At 43.0% G+C, this 21386-nt stretch overlaps 2 protein-coding genes across 5 annotated transcripts; one reads left to right on the top strand and one right to left on the bottom strand.

The window, feature by feature from the left end:
* The first annotated feature begins 2904 nt into the window (after positions 1-2904).
* Positions 2905-13502, top strand: si:ch211-218c6.8 (apoptosis facilitator Bcl-2-like protein 14). 4 transcript variants are annotated; one of them, XM_055933471.1, is made up of 7 exons: positions 5584-5654; positions 6090-6159; positions 6443-6731; positions 7207-7335; positions 8108-8166; positions 12287-12592; positions 12759-13502. In XM_055933471.1, the coding sequence occupies exons 3-7, from the start codon at positions 6491-6493 to the stop codon at positions 12789-12791; spliced, it is 768 nt and encodes a 255-aa protein (XP_055789446.1). In that variant the 5' UTR covers positions 5584-5654; positions 6090-6159; positions 6443-6490; the 3' UTR covers positions 12792-13502. The 4 variants fall into 4 exon arrangements, with proteins under 4 accessions (XP_055789445.1, XP_055789449.1, XP_055789447.1 ...); XM_055933470.1 differs by lacking the exons at positions 5584-5654; positions 6090-6159 and adding an exon at positions 2905-3051; XM_055933474.1 differs by lacking the exons at positions 5584-5654; positions 6090-6159 and adding an exon at positions 2907-3051 and having other exon boundaries at positions 7210-7335.
* tph2 (tryptophan hydroxylase 2 (tryptophan 5-monooxygenase)) lies at positions 13479-21386 on the bottom strand. Its single transcript, XM_055933469.1, has 12 exons — positions 21202-21386; positions 20875-21070; positions 19904-20047; positions 19637-19820; positions 17728-17828; positions 16909-16976; positions 16478-16674; positions 16029-16164; positions 15613-15739; positions 15375-15470; positions 15165-15298; positions 13479-14548 (listed from the first exon to the last, which is right to left on the bottom strand). The coding sequence occupies exons 2-12, from the start codon at positions 21061-21063 to the stop codon at positions 14374-14376; spliced, it is 1551 nt and encodes a 516-aa protein (XP_055789444.1). The 5' UTR covers positions 21064-21070; positions 21202-21386; the 3' UTR covers positions 13479-14373.

Below are 21386 nucleotides of genomic sequence, written 5' to 3'. Positions count from 1 at the left end.
TTTAGGATTTGTTTTGTGTTATTATCCAGATTGAAGATTTATCACTCACCAGATTATGTAGTGCTAATATTTTAGTCTATTTAGCAGATATTTCGAATATTATGTTTTATCTTGAGGTGCTCTACATAACTTCGTTCAGTCCGCCATTACCTTTACTTTACCTTTACGTCCGCCGGTACGGTTTTAACGTTTTGTCATTTGGAATCGCTTTCGGTCCTGAGCATTTCCAAAGACGCATGCCCCAGCTGTTGGATGGGCTGAGTGGCGTCATAGTCCACACGTCCCAGCTGATGGATGGGCTGAGTGGCAACATAGTCCATGCGGACGACGTGCTCGTGTGCGGACGGGATAGAGCAGAACATGATGAAATGCTCACAGCAGTTCTGACCAGACTCCAGGAGACTGGCCTGACACTTAATGAAAAATGCAGCTATGCACAGTCAAAGGTATTGTTCTTGGGACATAAAATCAGTGCAGCAGGAATAGAGCGGGACCCGGAGGAGATCAGCACCATCACAGATACGCCCATCCCCCAGAACGTGGCTGAAATCAGGACCTTCTTAGGAATGGCCACATATTTGGGTTCCTCCCACAGTTTTCAGATACAACCAAACCCCTGAGAAACTTAATAGCCAAAGAGAATGACTGGTTATGGGGTTACATGCAACAGGTGGCATTTGACAAAATCAAAGGAGACCTGGCCTCACAGAGAGTGCTGGCCCAGTACCGTCCCCATGCTAAGACAAAGGTGTCAGCAGATGCATCATCCTTTGGGCTAGGGGCGGACCTCACACAGATGCAGGACAACATAGAGTGGTGTCCAATAGCATACATCTCGCAAAGCTTATCCAACACGGAGTAAAGGTATGCACAAGTGGAGAAGGAGGCGTTGGCTATTACATGGCCATGTGAAAGGCTTTGCCAATATCTCATTGGCCTGCAGTTTACAGCAGAGACTTACCACAAACCACTGTTGGCTCTGTTAGTGACTAAAGCACTGTATGACTTGCCTCCCAGAGTTCTGCGCTTCTGCCTCAGATTGCTGAGGTTCACCTACAAGATGGTGTATGTCCCAGGGAAGTCACTGATCACAGCAGACGCACTCTCTATGCCCCAATTAAACGTCCATTAACAGAGGACGAGCAATGTCTGGAGGGTGAGGTACAGGTGTCCATTAATGCAGTAAGAAACAGTCTACCTGCATCTCAGACCAAACTGCAGCAGATTGCAGAGGAGCAACAGCGAGAGGAGAGGAGTTATGAAGGAAGAAAACACACCTCAGAGCTCTTCCAGATCTACCAGCCACATAGGCTGAGGAGGCCACAGACAATGCACAAAAAGAGGGGGAAGGAGAGAGCATTCTCACAGAGCCACAAGCTCACCCAAAAGGGGATGTGAAGCCACCAGAGTGGCTGAAATACTGTTGGGGACTATACCCAGCTAAAAGAGACTGTACCTAAGTTAATGCATAGGAGTTCAGACTGTGTAATTGAATGCTTTCATACTATTTCAGGATGTGGTGTTAAAGAGAATAACACTGGCTTCCAATTCAGTTATGCTCCTGTGGTTATGAATGTTGAATTCTTGTTAATTTGAGAGGGAAGACCTAATAGGATGGCCCTTGTGGGTATCCGTACCTATGTATGACATGTGCAGACTAGGCTAGTAAACATACTGAAGCTAGAACCTTGTTGTCGTGCCTCCTTATTTTAGATGATACTACAGTAAGTGCTTACGTCCCCAAACCAAAGCAGTGTAAGAATTGTAAAGAATTTGGCCATGTTTCAAGTGTGTGCAGATGGATGGAGTGTACTGAAGAATGGTGTGTAGAAGGACGACGGTGTTGCAAGTGTGGTGGGGATCATATGATCACGAGTTCCTGGAGTGCCCTTTAAAAGCCAATTTATGCTTGATCTGAAAATGTGGTCAGAGGCTCCGTATGGAGGGTGTGATGCAATTGTGGAGCCTCTGGAGGCATGTAGAGGCCAAGTTGAGCTCAGTACCGCATCGCTGTGTGCCTCTCAAATTCAAACAATCCAGAGGGCTCCGCATTGATTGGTTGACAGTAGGTGGGGGCGGGAGGTCCTGTGTAAACACAAACTCACTTCCTTGACAACTTCATTCACAACAGCTGTGCTCAGCACAGTGCTCAGCTCTGTGCAACAGCAGCTCTGCGCTGCTCCCGCAAAAAGAAAGAACTATGAATGCCCTGACTTCTGCAGAAGTCGCATCACTGTAAATTCTGCACGGCCAATGCAGACAGCAGATTGACCATGTAATGCCTTTAAGGGTGAATGAGATTGAGGCGGCAAAAGTTTGAGTAGTCAATCGAATCTCCTATACAGAGGCCATTAAAAGTGACACTAGTGAAGATATGGTAGTGGATGCACCACAGCATGTAGTAAGTGTTTGTTGCCAGTCAAAAGATACCCTGTGTGTTGAAATGGTGGATTTTGTGGCGTTCTTTGCCACAGTTATAAACTGTAAGGCTCAAGTCTCAAAGAAGTCAAAGGAACTGGACATTATTGTGGCTGCCTGCCACAAACGTTTTTGGGAGTTAACGATTTTACATCTGAAGACTTGCAAGGGGTACAAGCGCCGGAATACGGTCCGCCCTCCCAGGCGGAGCCTGTGTAGGGATCAGATATGACCTATTTTTAACAGAAAAGTTGTTTGATCTAGTATATTTTTATTTGTTTTTGGTAGTTTGTTCCGTTTTGGGGGGAGAATCCTGTTTCCACCTCGCACAGTAGGTGCATATGATATTCTGTGAACGCCAATATAACATAGAAGAAGAAAAACATCAAAGAGCCATATCAGATTCTAAAGTCAGGAGGACATGAGAGTTCGGTGTTAGCCAGACTAGAGGAACGCGCCCAGTAAATATAGTTAATCACATCCAGGGGGTGGCAGTACAGAGTAGTTTTCGCCAGAAAAATGTAGGAGGAAGTAGAATGTAACGTAGAATGCCCCGTTATGGATCTCAAATCTAGTTATGGTTCCTTATTCAAGGTGAAAGCATCATCAGATATTTGGTGAAATAATTTATAGGTAAGTGTTTACGGTTTAGCCTATTATTTTTATGCTTTTGGTTTTCTGTCGATGTTATTTGTGTAGACTGTCCTACAGCCACATCGATTTTTCAGTCAAAGAACTTTGAAAACGAGAAAGTGATTACTCCATTATTACAGTGAAAGTAACCTTATTTACTCAAGTAGGTAACCCACATTCGCTGTCTGTAACCGAGCAGCAAATTATTTAGTCTACGTGGCATACTGTATGGCTACAGTAAGTATGTTTTTGCATAAGCAATTACATGTAAAGTTTATGCGCTATTTGACTTTCACCATGAAAGTGAAACTAACTTGATGTGAAACAATACCGAAATCTTTCATAACTCCCTGAAGCTTGTAATATGGTGAACCAAAATTAGAAAACAAAGGCCCAAAAAATTAAATAACATCAAATAAAGTTTGTCCACCACCAGTGGCGTGTATTCCAGTGGTGGGCAGTCAGGGCCAGCAAGGCCTTCTCTGCTGGCCTAAACATCATCAGAATATATATATTTTTTAAATATATTTTCCCACAAATATGTATAAAATTATTCCCCAGAGTAAGAGTTATACTCTTCATTTCATAGCTTTCCTCTTGGTTGCACTGCTTCCAGCCCCAGGTTGAGATTTGGAGGGCTGGTCTTTATGTTAGATCTTTTATCCAATCATATTCAGCCATCATGTGTTGCTAAAATCTGCCCTCAGGCCTTCAGAATCAACAGTGCGGGCGCTTGTAGCTTAAAGGAATGGAAATGAAAATTTAGTGTCAACCAATCAGCTTTAGAGTTGGCTATTGTACGCCTGCTGGCTGGCTCCAGTGTTACACAGGAGCCAGCTAGCAGGCATAGTGCGTGCAAGTCTTTTGATTGGATTACCAATATTGAGGGGCAGGTCTATGCAGAACCTCAGAACTAGGTAACTGAATTTGATAAACAAATTAATTTGCGTACTACTAAGCTGTTTTTTCAACCCACAATGGCGGAAGGAGGAGAAGATATTGATTTTGTCGAGGATATAATTATAACGCCATTCTCAAGACAAACTTTTCAAGAAAAGTTAGACATTGTAAGGAGAGGTCGCCCAACGCCGACGCTACAAATCCTGTCACAGGCGGGAAAGGGGTTCGTTCGCCACTTTCAAAGTTCCAACTACGAGCGCTATCAATGGCTCACAGGCTCCGAGAAGCACTGCAAACTGTACTGCTGGGAATGCCTATTATTTGCAAGTGATCGATTTGGTGTTTGGAGCCACACTGGCTTTGCAAGCTTGAGTTGTCTAACCAAGGCAGCAACGAGACACCAAAGTACGGCTGGGCACTTACAAGCAATGGTGCTTTTGAAAACTTTTGGGGACACCTGAGTGGATCTACAGCTCAACGAACAAGCGCGCAGGGCAACGGAGCTGCACAATGAAAAGGGGAAGAAAAATAGGGAAATATTGAAAAGATTCATTGATTGTGTCATGTTCTTGGGTAAACACTGTTTACCAAAAAATGTCAATTTTTGTCAATTTCAAGTTGACGCAACGCCTGGTTATACTGCGTTTCTGTCTAAATGTATAGTGTCTAGAGCCATGGCATCATAATGATGGTAATAAGAGGTGGATTAATTCGGGTGGGACTGTGTAGGACCTCACTGAAGGCCCATGCCCCAGGCCCACGGCACGCCACTGGTGTATTCATGGATGCCATGCTTCCCCAAATATTTGACCTATGAAATTATTTATCTTTGGTCTCTCTGTGTTTTCACAATTTTCACCGGAAAAATCATCCGAGTGAGAGAAACAGCGCCCCTCTGTCTCAGTATGGGTAGCCCATGTATCTGATGCTGTCTGGACCAAAAGAGTATGACATATTGCTGGTGAACACTTGATTTGGCCTCCCTTGATAAATAAAATATAAAATAATTAGCCAATCAGCGTTGAGGTGAGCTCAACTGTGGGTTGTCCTGGCGCAGCAAAACTCCCCATAGGGGAGGCCAGTTTGAATTTGGCTTCACACCAATCAAATCACATCCATTTATCGAAACATAAATTATTATATTGTGCCACTGGTTTTGAGAAGATTGAAGTTCAATATGTAGCCTAGATGTAGCCTAGTAGACTCACGTTAACTAGCTAGCTAACTTAGCTGGTTCATTGTTGCCCATGCGAGGAAGTTACGCTAGCAAGCATTTTAGCTAGGTAGCCTATGAAAACAAAAACTAAAAGTGTACTGTATGACAGCGCCATGGACCGTTTGGCCAACATGGCAGAGAGGAGGATGGTATTGGTGTTCAACTAGTCTACAACTAGCGTGAGTCAACAATTATTTATTTTTTAATTGAATTACTTGTGCACATACATACTCTCTCACACACACACCAGTGGAGGCTGCTGAGTGGAGGACGGCTCATAGTAATGGCTGGGATGGAGTCAATGTAACATTATCAACCACATGGAAACTACATGTTTGATACCATTCCATTGACTCCATTCCAGCTATTATTATGAGCTGTCCTCCCCTCAGCAGCGTCCACTGACACACACACGGACCGAAATCAGTAGGCCTACCATGGACAGCCACGTGATATTTAGGAACATCGATATGACTAAGTTGTTTTGGTATCTTTAAGTTTGTTTTCAGTGTATCAAACTAAGCATATGTAGCCTAGTTGATTTGATGATGTTTAAGTTGAAAGGGTGCTGGGATAGTGGAGGCAGTGCTCCTGTTGTTTTTGTTCTGACTTGCGGTAACTCCCTGATCAGTAGTAGTTTAGTAAACTGTCGAAAACATTAACTTTCTTGACCATGCTTTAGGTTATGTAACTGTTTAATACAATATTTGCTTTGTGGACAGATGTTGCTCTCCAACTATGTTTGTTTCATCACAAAACTGAAGTTATTCCGCCACTGTGTGTTGTCTTTTTGTTGTCTCAACCTTATTGTACTGTGCATCACGGTGGCGTATGAACGAATAGGTTATAGAGGGAACAAAGCAAATATCACCACATAGGTTGTAATATGGATTTTTCTACTGGCTCGGCTTGGCTTCCCTAGTGATTCTGCCCACGCGCTGCCACTGTCCACCACAGCCTTCAGGGAGGCTAATTTTGCATTGTAGGCCTAAGTAAGTGTTTGGTGTTCTTCGGTCCTGGGGACCCACATGCTGTGTAACATTTTGTTCCAGCCCAGTAATATGTCACACCTGATTCCACTTTATTATTTGAATCAGATGTTAATAGCCTATCCTACTGTGCTGGAACAAAACCCTGCACTGTCTGTGGGTCCCCCAGAAAGATTATTGAAGAGGGAAACGGCGCCTGTTTTATACTAGAGATTATTGTTTTAAAATGGTTAGCGACCAATGTAAGTCAACATTACATTTCTTATTTTTCTATTTAATTCTGCAGATCCTGCAGTGTTCCAGGCTGTCTGGTTGTGTGTGGCGTGGCAGTGAGATGGAGAACCATGCAACAGCAGGGGCCGCCGTGGATGCATGTGGAGTGGACCAACGTAGCGATGAGTATCGGCTGCTCATGGCTTACTGTGGCAAGAGGAAGAGGCAGCGGTCTGGCCCAATGCCTCAATTTCAAGGCCTCATTCAAAAAGAAGGTCCTCCTCCATCCAGACATAATGCTACATTTTATGACACCGGTCCCACACACCGAGGATTTCCGTCCAGACATGGCCGAATGGCAGGTAAGAGGTAGTTGTAAACAGTGGTGGTGGGAAAGGGAGCAACAAAGACAGGGGGGTGTATCCACACCTAGTATCTATACAGTTACAGGTATGTTTCTGTGGACTGGGACATTCTGTGCGGAACAGTGGAGGCTGGTGGGAGGAGCTATCGGAGGACAAGCTCATTATAATGGCTGGAATGGAATGAATAGAACGGAGTCAACCTGTGGTTTCCGTATGTTTGATACCATTCTATTCATTCCATTCCAACCATTACAATTATCCCGGCCTCCTATAGATATTCTCACCAGCCTCCTCTGGTGCGGAACCATAGAATATTATATGTAAAAAAATATGGATTGATCACAGAATATTGTGCTACTTAGAACATACACATTTATGTAACCCCTGCAACTAAAAACACTGTGTGCGTGCGTGTGCGTGGCGTGCGTGTGGGTGGTGTGTGTGTGTGTGGGTGGGTGGTGTGTGTGTAAAGCAGCTGCTGGAGCTGCAGGAGGAGTGGGCAATACCTTGGATGGAGTAGCAGACAGGTTGACTCAGATTGCAGACTCTGTGCAGATCACACCAGACGACATAGAGTCAGACGGGACAGATGATCAACATGGTGGGTCTCTTTCACGCTTACAGCAATAACGTTTATGATAATAAATGGATTCAATCTATTAAAGGTGCTATTAAAGATGCATTGTAATTTCAGAAAATGGCCATAATATATGTGCAGTAATAGTGGAATTATTGTGTTTCACAGTATTACTTACCGGCCAGTGTTGTGATTGGCTGTGATATTCGCCTATTGATTTCTCCCACCGGAGCAGCATCTGTTGTCAAAATGGGAAAGCTGTGTGGCTGTGTTATCTAGTGGAAAATGGGTCAAGCGGCCAATGTAGAAGTCACTCTGTCATTTCCTGGTTGCAAAAATTCTACACTGTTCAATTTCAGTTTATGTGAAAAATCAAGCACTGAATTGTGTAGGGAATTATTGTACCATCTAAATCGCTGAAAAATATATTTTTCAATAACCCAAAAATATATTTTTACAGCTGTTTGAAGCTGGTGGACCAAAACCAAAAGTAAAAGGCTCAAGCGTGAGTCTCCACCATGTTACGGGGAAATAGGATGCGGGGTAGGGGGAGATGTGTTTTGAATGCAGCTAAGTGCTGTTGCAATTTACCTAGCTTCCACATAGTGGAGAAATTCTGAGAAATTATATGTGTAGCACCTTTAAGTGATTTTCCTTACAGTTAGAGCTTTCAAAGTACTTTTCATGATATAGTAGGGTAATGCAATGATTTGCATAAAGTTGAACTTGAACTTAGTGCTTTTCTGATGCCACAAATGTGAATGGACTGTTACTGATTGGTTTTGTCTCCCTGCAGATCTCATCCGAAGACTAGTGGAGTTGCTGAAGGCGTCTGGAGACAAGCTGAATGAGGAGGTGTGTGTGTTTTTTCATGGGGAGAAAGGGGAAGGGTTTCAAATGCAATTGGACTACCCATTTCAAATAAAATCTTATTTGTCACATGCGCCGAATACAACTGGTGTATACCTTACAGTGAAATGCTGAATACAACTGGTGTAGACCTTACAGTGAAATGCTGAATACAACTGGTGTATACCTTACAGTGAAATGCTGAATACAACTGGTGTAGACCTTACAGTGAAATGCTGAATACAACTGGTGTAGACCTTACAGTGAAATGCTGAATACAACTGGTGTATACCTTACAGTGAAATGCTGAATACAAATGGTGTAGACCTTACAGTGAAATGCTGAATACAACTGGTGTATACCTTACAGTGAAATGCTGAATACAACTGGTGTAGACCTTACAGTGAAATGCTGAATACAACTGGTGTATACCTTACAGTGAAATGCTGAATACAACTGGTGTAGACCTTACAGTGAAATGCTGAATACAACTGGTGTAGACCTTACAGTGAAATGCTGAATACAACTGGTGTATACCTTGCAGTGAAATGCTGAATACAACTGGTGTATACCTTACAGTGAAATGCTGAATACAACTGGTGTAGACCTTACAGTGAAATGCTGAATACAACTGGTGTAGTAGACCTTACAGTGAAATGCTGAATACAAATGGTGTAGACCTTACAGTGAAATGCTTACTTGCAAACCCTTAACCAAAAATGCTGTTCAAGAAATAGAGCTAAGAAAATATTTACTAAATAAACTAAAGTTTAAAAAAAATCCAAAAGTAACACAAGATATTTACATAACAATAACGAGGCTATATACATGGGGTACCGGTACCGAGTCAATGTGCGGGGGTACAGGTTAGTCGAGGTAATTTGTAAAGTGACTGTGCATAGATAATAAACAGCGAGTAGCAGCAGTGTAAAAACAAAGGGTGGGTGGGGTCAATGTAAATAGTCCAGGTGGCCATTTGATTAATTGTTCAGCAGTCTTTTGGCTTTGGGGTAGAAGCTGTTATAAGGAGCCTTTTGGTCCGAGACTTGGCGCTCCAGTACCGCTTGCCATGCGGTAGCAGAGACAACAGACAACTTGACTTTGATGATTTTTTGGGGCCTTCCTCTGACACTGCCTAGTATATAGTATATAGGTCCAGGATGTCAGAAAGCTTTGCCTCTTCTGTTGCGACGTCCCCCGAAGGCCCTTCTGCTATCCTGCTAGCTCCGGCCCACTAGCTGTCTGAATCGCCGTGTCTCCAGCTCGCCAAGCTACTCACTGGATCCTATGATCACTCGGCTATGCATGCCTCTCCCTAATGTCAATATGCCTTGTCCATTGCTGTTTTGGTTAGTGATTATTGTCTTATTTCACTGAAGAGCCTCCAGCCCTGCTCAATATGCCTTAGCTAGCCCTTTTGTTCCACCCCCACACATGTGGTGACCTCACCTGGTTTAAATGATGTCTCTAGAGACAAAACCTCTCTCATCGTCACTCAATGCCTAGGTTCACCTCCACTGTATTCACATCCTGCCATACCATTGTCTGTACATTATGTCTTGAATCTATTCTTCTGCGCCTAGAAACCTGCTCCTTTTACTCTCTGTTCCGAACGCACTAGACGACCAGTTCTTATAGCCTTTAGCCATACCCTTATCCTACTCCTCCTCTGTTCCTCTGGTGATGTAGAGGTTAACCCAGGCCCTGCAGCACCTAGCTCCACTCCCATTCCCCAGGCGCTCTCATGTGTTGCTCTCATGTGTTGACTTCTGTAACCGTAAAAGCCTTGGTTTCATGCATGTTAACATTAGAAGCCTCCTCCCTAAGTTTGTTTTATTCACTGCTTTAGGACACTCCGCCAACCCGGATGTCCTAGCCGTGTCTGAATCCTGGCTTAGGAAGGCCACCAAAAATCCTGACATTTCCATCCCTAACTATAACATTTTCAGACAAGATAGAACTGCCAAGGGGGGCGAAGTTGCAATCTACTACAGAGATTGACAGAACTCTGCAGGCTTACTATCCAGGTCTGTGCCCAAACAATTTGAGCTTCTACTTTTAAAAATCCACCTTTCCAGAAACAAGTCTCTCATCGTTGCCGCTTGTTATAGACCCCCTTCAGCCCCCAGCTGTGCCCTGGGGGCTGATATGTGAATATCTTCAGAGTTCGTACTGTTAGATGACCTAAACTGGGACATGCTTAACACCCCGGCCGTCCTACAATCTAAGATAGATGTCCTCAATCTCACACAAATTATCAGTGAACCTACTAGGTACACCCTAAATCTGTAACCATGGGCACCATCTTAGATATCATCCTGACCAACTTGCCCTCTAAATACACCTCTGCTGTCTTCAACCAGGATCTCAGCGATCATTGCCTGCGTGCGTAATGGGTCCGCGGTCAAACGACCACACCTCATCACTGTCAAACGCTCCCTAAAACACTTATTAGCTGATGTACGAAGGGCTATATAAAATAAACTTGAACTTGATTGACTTCAGCAAGCAGGCCTTTCTAATTGACCTGGCCCGGGTAGGATATTGACCTCATCCCATCAGTAGAGGATGCCTGGTTGCTCTTTAAAAGTGCTTTCCTCTCTTAAATAAGCATGCCCCGTTCAAAAAAATGTAGAACTAAGAACAAATATAGCCCTTGGTTCACTCCAGACCTGACTGCCCTTGACCAGCACAAAAACATCTTGTGGTGTTCTGCATTTAGCATCGAATAGCCCCCGTGATATGTACCTTTTCAGGGAAGTCAGGAACTAATATACTCAGTCAGTTAGGAAAGCAAATGACTAGCTTTATCAAACAGAAATTTGCATCCTGTAGCACTAATTCCAAAAAGTTTTGGGACACTGTAAAGTCCATGGAGAATAAGAGCACCTCCTCCCAGCTGCCCACTGCACTGAGGATAGGAAACATTGTCACCAGCGATAAATCTACGATAATTGAGGGTTTCAATAAGCATCTTTCTACGGCAGACCATGCTTTCCACCTGGCTACCCCTACCCCGGCCAACATCTCAGCACCCTCTGCAGCAGGTATATGTCACGGGTCACCCCCAAAGCCAACACTTCCTTTGGCCACCTTTCCTTCCAGTTCTCTGCTGCCAATGACTAGAACAAATTGAAAAAAATCCCCGAAGCTGGAGTCTTATATCTCCCTCTCTAACTTTAAGCATCAGCTGTCAGAGCAGCTTACCGATCACTGTACCTGTACACATCCAATCTGTAAATAGCACACCCAACTACCTCATCCCCATATTGTTACTTATCCTCTTGCTCTTTTGCACCCAGTATCTCTACTTGCACATCATCATCTACACATCTATCACTTCAGTGTTAATGCTAAATTGTAATTATTTCGACTCCATGACCTATTTATTGCCTTACCTCCCTATTCTTCTACATTTGCAAACACTGTACATAGATTTTTCTATTGTGTTATTGACTGTACGTTTGTTTGTGTTACTCTGTGTTGTTGTTTTTGTCGCACTGCTTTGTTTTATCTTGGCCAGGTCGCAGTTGTAAATGAGAACTTGTTCTCAACTGGCCTACCTGGTTAAATACAAAAGTAACGTACTGGGCCGTACGCACTACAATTTGTAGCGCGTTACGGTTAGACGCCTTACCATGCAACCGGTCAGGATGCTCTCAATGGTGCAGCTGTATAACTTTTTGAGGATCTGGGGACCCATGCCAAATCTTTTCAGTCTCCTGAGGGGGAAAAGGTGTTGTCGTGCTCTCTTCACGGCTGTCTTGATGTGTTTGGACCACGATAGATCGTTGGTGATGTTGACACCAAGGAACTTGAAACTCTCAACCCGCTCCACTACAGCCCGTCGATGTTAATAGGGTCCTGTTCGGCCCTCCTTTTCCTGTAGTCCATGATCAGCTTGTTCCATAGTCAAACATCCCTTGACTCTCAATAACAGCATACAGTACGAATGTATGTTACGAATGCATAAATACCAAATACTGTATAAGACTCTGTCCAAGACCAGGTACAGTACACTCTTCTTTCACAATTATGTGTTCAAATGTCTCCCTTCCTCGCAACTCCCTCTACCTCTACTGACCTCACCCTCCCGGCACCCTCCCTCCACCCTCCCCCATCTCAGATCAAGAGTAACCACATCTTGCAGAGGCACCTCCAGACTTCCTTCACTTACAGCCTGTTTGAGACGGTGACCTCCACCCTGCTCCAGGGAGTGACAGGGGTAGAGGGTGACGGTCCTGTAGCCCAGACAGGCTACCCTGCCCCTGAGAAGGAGGAGAGGGTCCAGAGGGAGCAGATTGCCCTGGCCTGCGAGGTGACTAGCAAGCTATCTGCCCTGGACCTCCACCCCATGAGCCGGGCCATGGGCTTTGGGACACGCTACCTCCAGGAGCACCACACGGCCTGGGTGAAGAAACACGGGGGCTGGGTGAGTACTGCAGAACCAGAGCAGAGTCGTCTGTCAGGAGAGTGTAAGGGGAATAACAGCTTAAAGTAGATGATATTCCTAAATGAGAGAAAAGATAGAAAAATGAACAGGGGAAAACAATGTATTGTTTTCTACATTTTGTAATTCTGTCTTTTCTTCCTTCCAGAATAACGTGTTTGACAGTGAAGACACTGATTAGACCTGCCAGGCATTTCAGCTGCTTCAACCATTCATGGGAACCAATTTACATTTTTATGAAGATTTTGCTGAATATTAAATGTTTAATTTGCTCCTAAAACTATGGATTCACTTACTGTTCTTACATTAATAAGGCTGTTTCCTAGTGAACTGACTACATTTTGTTCATGTTAAAGAGACCCTTCAAAAGTTAAGTACTGTTAGATACTGAACATTGGTCCCAATTTAGACTTGAAATAAACACGCTTAACATGGACTTAAGTCATTAAAACATGGACTAAAGTTGTTGTTTTTTTGACTACAGTCCATGTTAAGTCACCTTATCTCAAGTTTTTAAATATTAGGGCCTATACTGAATGTATAGCTTTCTTGATGTTTGGATTTATCTTAAACTCTAAAATGACATTGAACCTGTGATTTATGAATGAACTGCTTAGTGTGGATTATCAATGAATTGCCTTGAAATGGTTGTATGTGGAAAATAAATCTAATGGTTAATACATTTCTGCAGCCAGTATGTGATGAAACAATAATCATCTTTAGGTTGTTAGTTTTGGAAATTGTGTATGAACCTCTATCCCACAAACAGTTTTTTTATATTACAACAGAAAGTAGTGTTAATGAGATATGTTGCTATTCCAGTGGTGTTACTGTGATAAAGTACACATTATTTGATACCATAAAGGAATTAAAGATTTGTTTTGTCATTTAATAGTCATTCATTTGTATTCTTTTGAATATAATTGTCTTCCTCTTTGTAAAGCTGTGAATGAAGACTATACATTTGCAATGTGCAGTGAAAACAGTATAGTAGAACGATACATGAAAGCAAAAGTACACAGATTCCAAATGGAATATTAAATCAGTTACCTCATCAGAGAGAATAAACCATTCCAGTCCAAGCATAACATGTATACATATACTTATAACATTAAGGCCAGAGAAGCCTGACATTAAAAATATTAGAACAATGATTCTCTTTTCCTAGTGAATGTATTATATATGAATTACATTTGGGACATTTCTTTATTTCAAAGCAAATGGCAGCCAAGTTACATTTGACATATTTGTGACACATTTTGACTGCATAACAATGCAAAGCTCATTAATATCCTGTTGTATTCTTCGCATTTGATGCACTGTACAGAATAAGTCAAAAATATCTCTAAATTTCCCCCAACAATTTCAAATACTATATATTTCAAGCATAACATATCCATATATTATTTAATGTATTATACTCTATCCCTCTTAAACTCAACTCTGGACCGCAAAGCCAATTCCACTGCATTTTTTTTTATTTGTTCCACTCTAATCAGGGACTGATTTAGACGGGTGTAATTATCAGGTAGAACAGAAAACCAGCAGGCTCTGGACCTCGTAGTGTATGAGTTGAATACCCCTGCTCTATACAATAAACTCTGAGTGGAAAATAGATCTGATTTATTTTTCATGTCACTTCAAACATTTACTATTTTATCTATTTTTATTTTAAGAGATATCTGTGCACTGTACAGGTCATGTCTGTTTCATTTCCACAAAGATGTTATATTCAACAAGTATATGCCCAAGATACACAAGTGCTATATTCCCAGGTATGTGTTCATCTTGCCCAGGGCATCACACACGGTGGTGAGGTCACTGCGAAGGTCCTGCACCACATTCTCGATGCTCCTAGTGTCCTTCAGCAGGTCTATGCTCTGGGTGTAGGGGTTGTAGTACACTGAGAACGGCCTCTTGATCGTCTTGGCAAACTCCCTGTTGGTAGAAGGAATATACTTGACTGCAAAGAAGAGTTACTTCAGTGGACTCCTGTCTTGTCAGCATGTAACCTAGTAAACTAGTGGACTTCTGTCTCGTCAGCATGTAACATACTAAACCAGTGGACTCCTGTCTCGTCAGCATGTAACATACTAAACCAGTGGACTCCTGTCTTGTCAGCATGTAACCTACTAAACCAGTGGACTCCTGTCTCGTCAGCATGTAACATACTAAACCAGTGGACTCCTGTCTTGTCAGCATGTAACCTACTAAACCAGTGGACTCCTGTCTTGTCAGCATGTAACCTACTAAACCAGTGGACTCCTGTCTTGTCAGCATGTAACCTACTAAACCAGAGCATGCAGTTTTTACGAGCAATTTTAATAACTTTGTCCTGATTCCTAGACTCTCATATTCAGTATATGTGGCCCATGTGGGAATCAAACACACAACCTTCATGTCCTAGGGTGGTCTGGCCTAAGTCGCTGCCTCCAGAACACATATACAGCTGCAGAATGGGTTTCAAACAAATAATTGTGAGAGGAGTGGTACTGCCCCAATCCTTAAAAATAAACTGTTATCCATTAAGCCATTGGGTTGCCCTTAGTTTTACCTCATCTTCTCTTTGGCTTCTTCAAAGCTGTCAGAGACGAAGTAGACCTCCTGGAAGGTTGTGATGAGGCACTCCTGGTAGCAGGTGGTTCCAGGGTCAAACATCTTCACTGAGGCTTTGTCAGACAGGGCATGCTGTGAGGAAATAATCAGCCCGTCACTGAGTCTGAGTGAGTGTGTGAGTGTGAGTGTGTGTGTGCGCGCGCTTTACCTTCAGCTCTCCAATAGATGACAGCAAACCTGCACCATAGGCCCTCAGCTGGCCGTCTTGTTTGCACAAGCCAAACTCAATGGTGAAGAAATAACACTGTCAACCGCATAGAACGAAACAGTCAGTCAGCCTTTATAAAAAAAAAAATCTAAGTAACAAAATCCAAATCATGCTTATTTTTGTATTCTTTTTTACATATCACCCTGCATTAGGTGCATTATCAGGGTGTTGTACTCACGGTGGCTAGTTTCTGTACGTCCTCATCAGATGCCCCTAGAGATGCCAGGCCTATCTCCTGGGAGAACTGGGCGAACTTGGGGTCGGCCAGGAGCGGAACATGACCGAGCAGCTCATGACACGTGTCCCTGTATCCAGATATCAGATAATATTCTGATATCATTAGATATCGCCTAGTGAAATGCAAACGGCATCTATCGAAACTAACAATATGCTACAGACTAAACTACACATTATCGTTATCCCCTCTCTCTCTCTTTCTCTCCTGTTATCGTTATCCATCTCTCTCTCCCTCTCGAATAATCATACAATAGTTTATTTTACTTTGATGTTGAGTGCTTCAGTTTGAACAAGTAATGCGATGCCAAATGCTGTGAAACTCAGAACATGTTATACCTCTGGTGATGATGTACTCACGGTTCGGGTGTGTAGAGCGGGTCAGTGCTGTGGCGGACATATTGAGTGCAGTTAAACACCCGGTAAGCCAGACCGGCCAGGAAGTCCCGAGGAGACAGGTATCCTGCCACAGGCCTCACCGTGAACCCAGACGTCTCTGAAACAGTCGCACACAAACAACAGGATCAATATATGATCATTATGGCCAATGCCTTTAGGGAACTTTGAAGGAAATGTCTTCTTCTTTGGACCGAAGTTTCAATGACAGATGTGGTTTTTTAGGGTCAGCCTGAGGTTACACAGGTGAGACACAGTGTCAGTGAGGACGAACGTGTTACTAAGCTATCTGAGGCTGATTCAGTCTTGCTTTTATGAGTGAATGTGTTATGGTTCTACTGTACACTGATAATGGTGACAACAATGTGTTGTTACGGTCATCAGGGTTGTTAGAGGTATTCATCAGCCTATACCTTTCAAGAACAGGGACACGTCCTCCAGTTGGGGGATGTTGTCCTCCCGATACCCACAATGCTTAGTGAGCAGGGGTAGATTCTTCAGGTACTCTCTACAGGCGTGTGTGGGGTAGAGCTTGGTGAGCTCCCTGTACACCACGCCCCAGGTCCTCACCTCTTCTGGGGTGTACTTGATGTGGGGGATAGGCTGGCCACTGGGGAATGGAGGTGGACGCAGATAAGGATATAACCACACTTATATTACACTATTTTGTTATATCATATGCACACTGAGCTTTTATTTGTTATCTGTATTTACATTGTAATACCAACAAAATAGTGTGCTAACACTGCAATTAGTATAACAGTATTAGTTTAAAAAATAACAGGTTACCAGAGTGGTTTCCACAGTAAAGCAACAGAAAGAGAAGAGAGGAGACTACTCATACTATTTGTAATTCATGGCCATTTCCACAAAGTACTTCCTCCTCTGGCGGTATACATTATCTTTGAAGCCCTGGAGTCAGAGCAGGGGATCAGAAGTTAGATAAGGAACAGAATCACACAGAGTTATCTGTCATGTCAACCAGCCAACAGTGGTGATATACTGGAGTTCCTGTGAATTCCTTGAGTATTATCAGCACAAATATACATATATTTTTATATATATAATCATGTAATTATGATCATTAGTTGTACACTGAGTATACCAAACATTAAACACAGAACAGCCTCAATTTGTCGGGGGCTTGGACTCTACAAGTTGTCAAAAGCGTTCCACAGGGATGCTGGCCTATGTTGACTCCACTGCTTCCCACAGTGTCAAGTTGGCTGGATGTCCTTTGGGTGGTGGACCATTCTTGATGGTCCAGTGTTGCAGTTCTTGACACACACCTACTATCATACCCCGTTCAAAGGCACCACTTAAATATTTTGTCTTGCCCATTCACCCTCTGAATGGCACACATACCAAACCCATGTCTTAATTTCTGAAGGCTTAACAATCCTTCTTTAACCTGTCTCCTATCCTTCATCTACACTGATTGAAGTGGATTTAACAAGTGACATCAATAAGGGATAATAGCTTTCACCTGGATTTGCCTGGTCAGTCTATGTCATGGAAAGAGCAGGTCTTAATGTTTCGTATACTCAGTATATATTAAAACACTATGTATCTAAGTTTTATTTACTACCTTTGGTCATTCAGTTGAGAGACAATTCTAATTTTGCGATGATGACCCGGCCAAGCAGTAAATACACTAACTTACTGGGTGATCTGCATCAAGCTCTGATCCGTACATCAGCACTCTGTGAGAACACTGGTCGAGCTCTGCAATCTTCTGGGGGAACCAAGGAACTTCCTCCCCATCTAAGGATGCAAACACATCATATATACACAGAATTAAGCATTACACACACATCATATATACACTACCATTCAAAAGTTTGGGGTCACTTAGAAATGTCATTGTTTTTTAAATAAAAGCACCTTTTTTGTCCATTAAAATAACACCAAATTGATCAGAAATACAGTGTAGACATTGTTAATGTTGTAAATGACTATTGTAGCTGGAAACGGCTGATTTTTTATGAAATATCTACATAGGCGTACAGAGGCCCATTATCAGCAACCATCACTCCTGTGTTCCAATGGCACGTTGTGTTAGCTAATCCAACTGTATCATTTTAAAAGGCTAATTTATCATTTTAAAACCCTTTTGCAATTATGTTAGCACAGCTGAAAACTGTTGTGCTGATTAAAGAAGCAATAAAACTGGCCTGTTTTAGACTAGTTGAGTATCTGGAGCATCAGCATTTGTGGGTTCGATTACAGGCTCAAAATGGCCAGAAACATAGAACTTTCTTCTGAAACTCGTCAGTCTATTCTTGTTCTGAGAAATGAAGGCTATTCCATATGAGAAATTGGCAAGAAACTGAAGATCTTGTACAACGCTGTGTACTACTCCCTTTACAGAACAGCGCAAACTGGCTCTAACCAGAATAGAAAGAGGAGTGGGAGGCCCCGGTGCACAACTGAGCAAGAGGACAAGTACATTAGAGTGTCTAGTTTGAGAAACAGACACCTCACAAGTCTTCAACTGACAGCTTAATTAAATAGTACCCGCAAAACACCAGTCTCAACGTCAGCAGTGAAGAGGCGACTCCGGGATGCTGGCCTTCTAGGCAGCGTTCCTCTGTCCAGTGTCTGTGTTCTTTTGCCCATCTTAATCTTTTATTTTTATTGGCCAGTCTGAGATATGGCTTTTTCTTTGCAACTCTGCCTAGAAGGCCACCATCCAGGAGTCGCCTCTTCACTGTTGACGTTGAGACTGTTGTTTTGCGGGTACTATTTAATGAACCTACCAGTTGAGGACTTGTGAGGTGTCTGTCATTTACAACATTAACAATGTCTCCATTGTATTTCTGATCAATTTGATGTTATTTTAATGGACAAAAAATGTGTTTTTCTTTCAAAACAAAGACATTTCCAAGTGACCCCAAACTTTTGAACCCTAGTGTACACAGGATAAAGCATTACACACACACATGTCATCTATACACAGGATAAAGCATTACACACACACACACATCATGTATACACAGGATAAAGCATCACACACACACATCATGTATACACAGGATAAAGCATTACACACACACACATCATATATACATAGGCATATATACATAGGATAAAGCATTACACACACACATCATATATACATAGGATAAAGCATTACACACATTCAACTGAAGCACTACCCACACTGAGAATTTCACATACAGCAAGTAGTCATTGATGAACTCTCATTCAATAAAATGTCAAAATAGTTTTCACTGGCACTAAATTGTACAAAGAAGAAATGGTCAACAAAAGCACATTTTGTCTGGTTAAAAGTCACTCAGTACTCACAGATCTCCATTCAGATACATTTATACTCCTACAAGATGAGACAACAAACAACATAAGATGAAATGGATAAGATGTGTACATTCACTCTGAACCATGAACAGCAAAATGTCTTCATGTTCTTGCTGTAAGTCACTCAGTATTCCACATATGCCCATACAGATGTGAATGTTGAACTGAGAACAAAATAAGCTGTGGCTTATGTCCTGAATATGTCCTGAAAAACTATCAAACTGAAAGCCTACAACAAAACTCCTGGGTCATACCTGCTTCTGTAGACCACTGGTTTTGGGGCGTATTGAAGGAGATGATATTGACGTGGTCTTTGAGGTGCTCCAGCAGCTCGTTAAACTCCTTCTTGCTGCAGCTGCAGTCGGCGTAGATCTCCACCTCTGTAGCGATGCGCTTGGACATCCGCGACTCAATGTGAGCCAGGTTCACATGCTTCTCCTAGAAGAGCAGAGAATAGACAATGAGGAGAGGAGAGAATGTCGTTGGGGCAGATGGAGTGGAGCAGGACAGTAGATACTCACCTGAAAAAGGCGTAGGGCTTTGACCAGGCAGCCCACCTCGTTCTTCAGAGAGAAAACAACAGCCGTCTTCCCCGACTCCCTGCTCTCCCTGATCTCTTTGTCGGTTGGGTTCTCATCTATTGGACAGAAGGAGGGCCGGCGCGACTGTCGGACAGGGAACAGAAAGTGACACAGACATGTCGATACAGATGACCAGATGTAATCCAATGTGACTGATCAGGTTCGAACAGGGGTTGTCTGCCCGCTGCAAGACTGGATTACCCACTGAGCTAAACCCTAGCTAGGCATTAGCTCAGACAGAAACAATCTTCGGGTCTCAGGCAAGGTTACTCATCATGCGAGCGGAGGTCACTGAACCACCGTCGCTACACCAGCACATGTCCACCTGTTAACACAATTATTAATACACAATAAACAAGTCAACACAGCACATACTAGATCTGATAAGTGATTGATGCATGAAGATAAAATGTTGATTACCAAACCATTTTCCCAAGTGTAGTCCACATTAAAACAGCCTGAGTATTTCAATCAATAGTCTCACTCAGTGCTATCCGTTCTACTAACATGCCTTCTTATCTTTGACATGACCAGAGAGATGAGCTAGCTAGCCACAAGTCATGAGAAAGAGGATTTCCTCCCCCTGGTTGAGTGATGGACACTAAGATATGGTTGCCTAGAAAACTGATGAAGTGTGCTTCACTCAGAAAAGAAAGTCCACAGCAATATACAGTCCAGTGGAAAAATAAATAAAATGGTGTGCACTAAATAGAACATGGAGAGCCTCAAACCTCAACCAACCAATCAATCAATCAACTCATTCTTCAAGCCATCCATGTATTGCAGACAGTTTAAATGAATGAATCAACCAATCAGTCAACCAATCAGTCAACCAACCAACCAACCAGACAACTAACAAACCATCCATTGCAGAGAACACTAGATCTCATTCCATGCAGCCTTTCACTTACCATCTGTCCCCCGGTATGGTGTTGTTTCTGCTGGTCGAACATGGCCGAGTCCAGAGAGAGCCCCCGCCGGGACCAGTACTTACTGGAGAACATCATCATGGCAGGCTGCATTCTTGGCACCGGCTCTGGGCCACCCCTCTTCTCCGGGCCGCCGCCCCGCTTCCTCAGCTGGGACGACGCCATCACCATGGGCTGCCTGCATGGAGAGAATGTTCTAATCAAATTCAAGTTGAAGGTTGATGACGGTCTCTTTGTAGACCCAAACGTCACAGTATGTTTTCAATATTTGATTTCTACTAAACGTTATAATGGAGAGTCACGCGTTACCTTCCAATGCACTGGAGAGGATGTTCCAGATCCAGAGTTCCTGTTTGGTGTCTACTATAATTACTATTACAGTACTACCCTGTCTCTACTCTCTACAATAGCTACTACTACTACTACTACTACTACTACTGCCTCCTCCTCCACTGAGCTACACTAGGCTCGTCTGCCAGCCAGCACCACTGAAG

Source organism: Salvelinus fontinalis, chromosome 9 (assembly GCF_029448725.1).
Source record: "Salvelinus fontinalis isolate EN_2023a chromosome 9, ASM2944872v1, whole genome shotgun sequence".
NCBI classification, from domain to species: domain Eukaryota; kingdom Metazoa; phylum Chordata; class Actinopteri; order Salmoniformes; family Salmonidae; genus Salvelinus; species Salvelinus fontinalis.
Note: the sequence above shows the minus strand (reverse complement) of the source record. Positions and strands in the feature narration are given on the sequence as shown.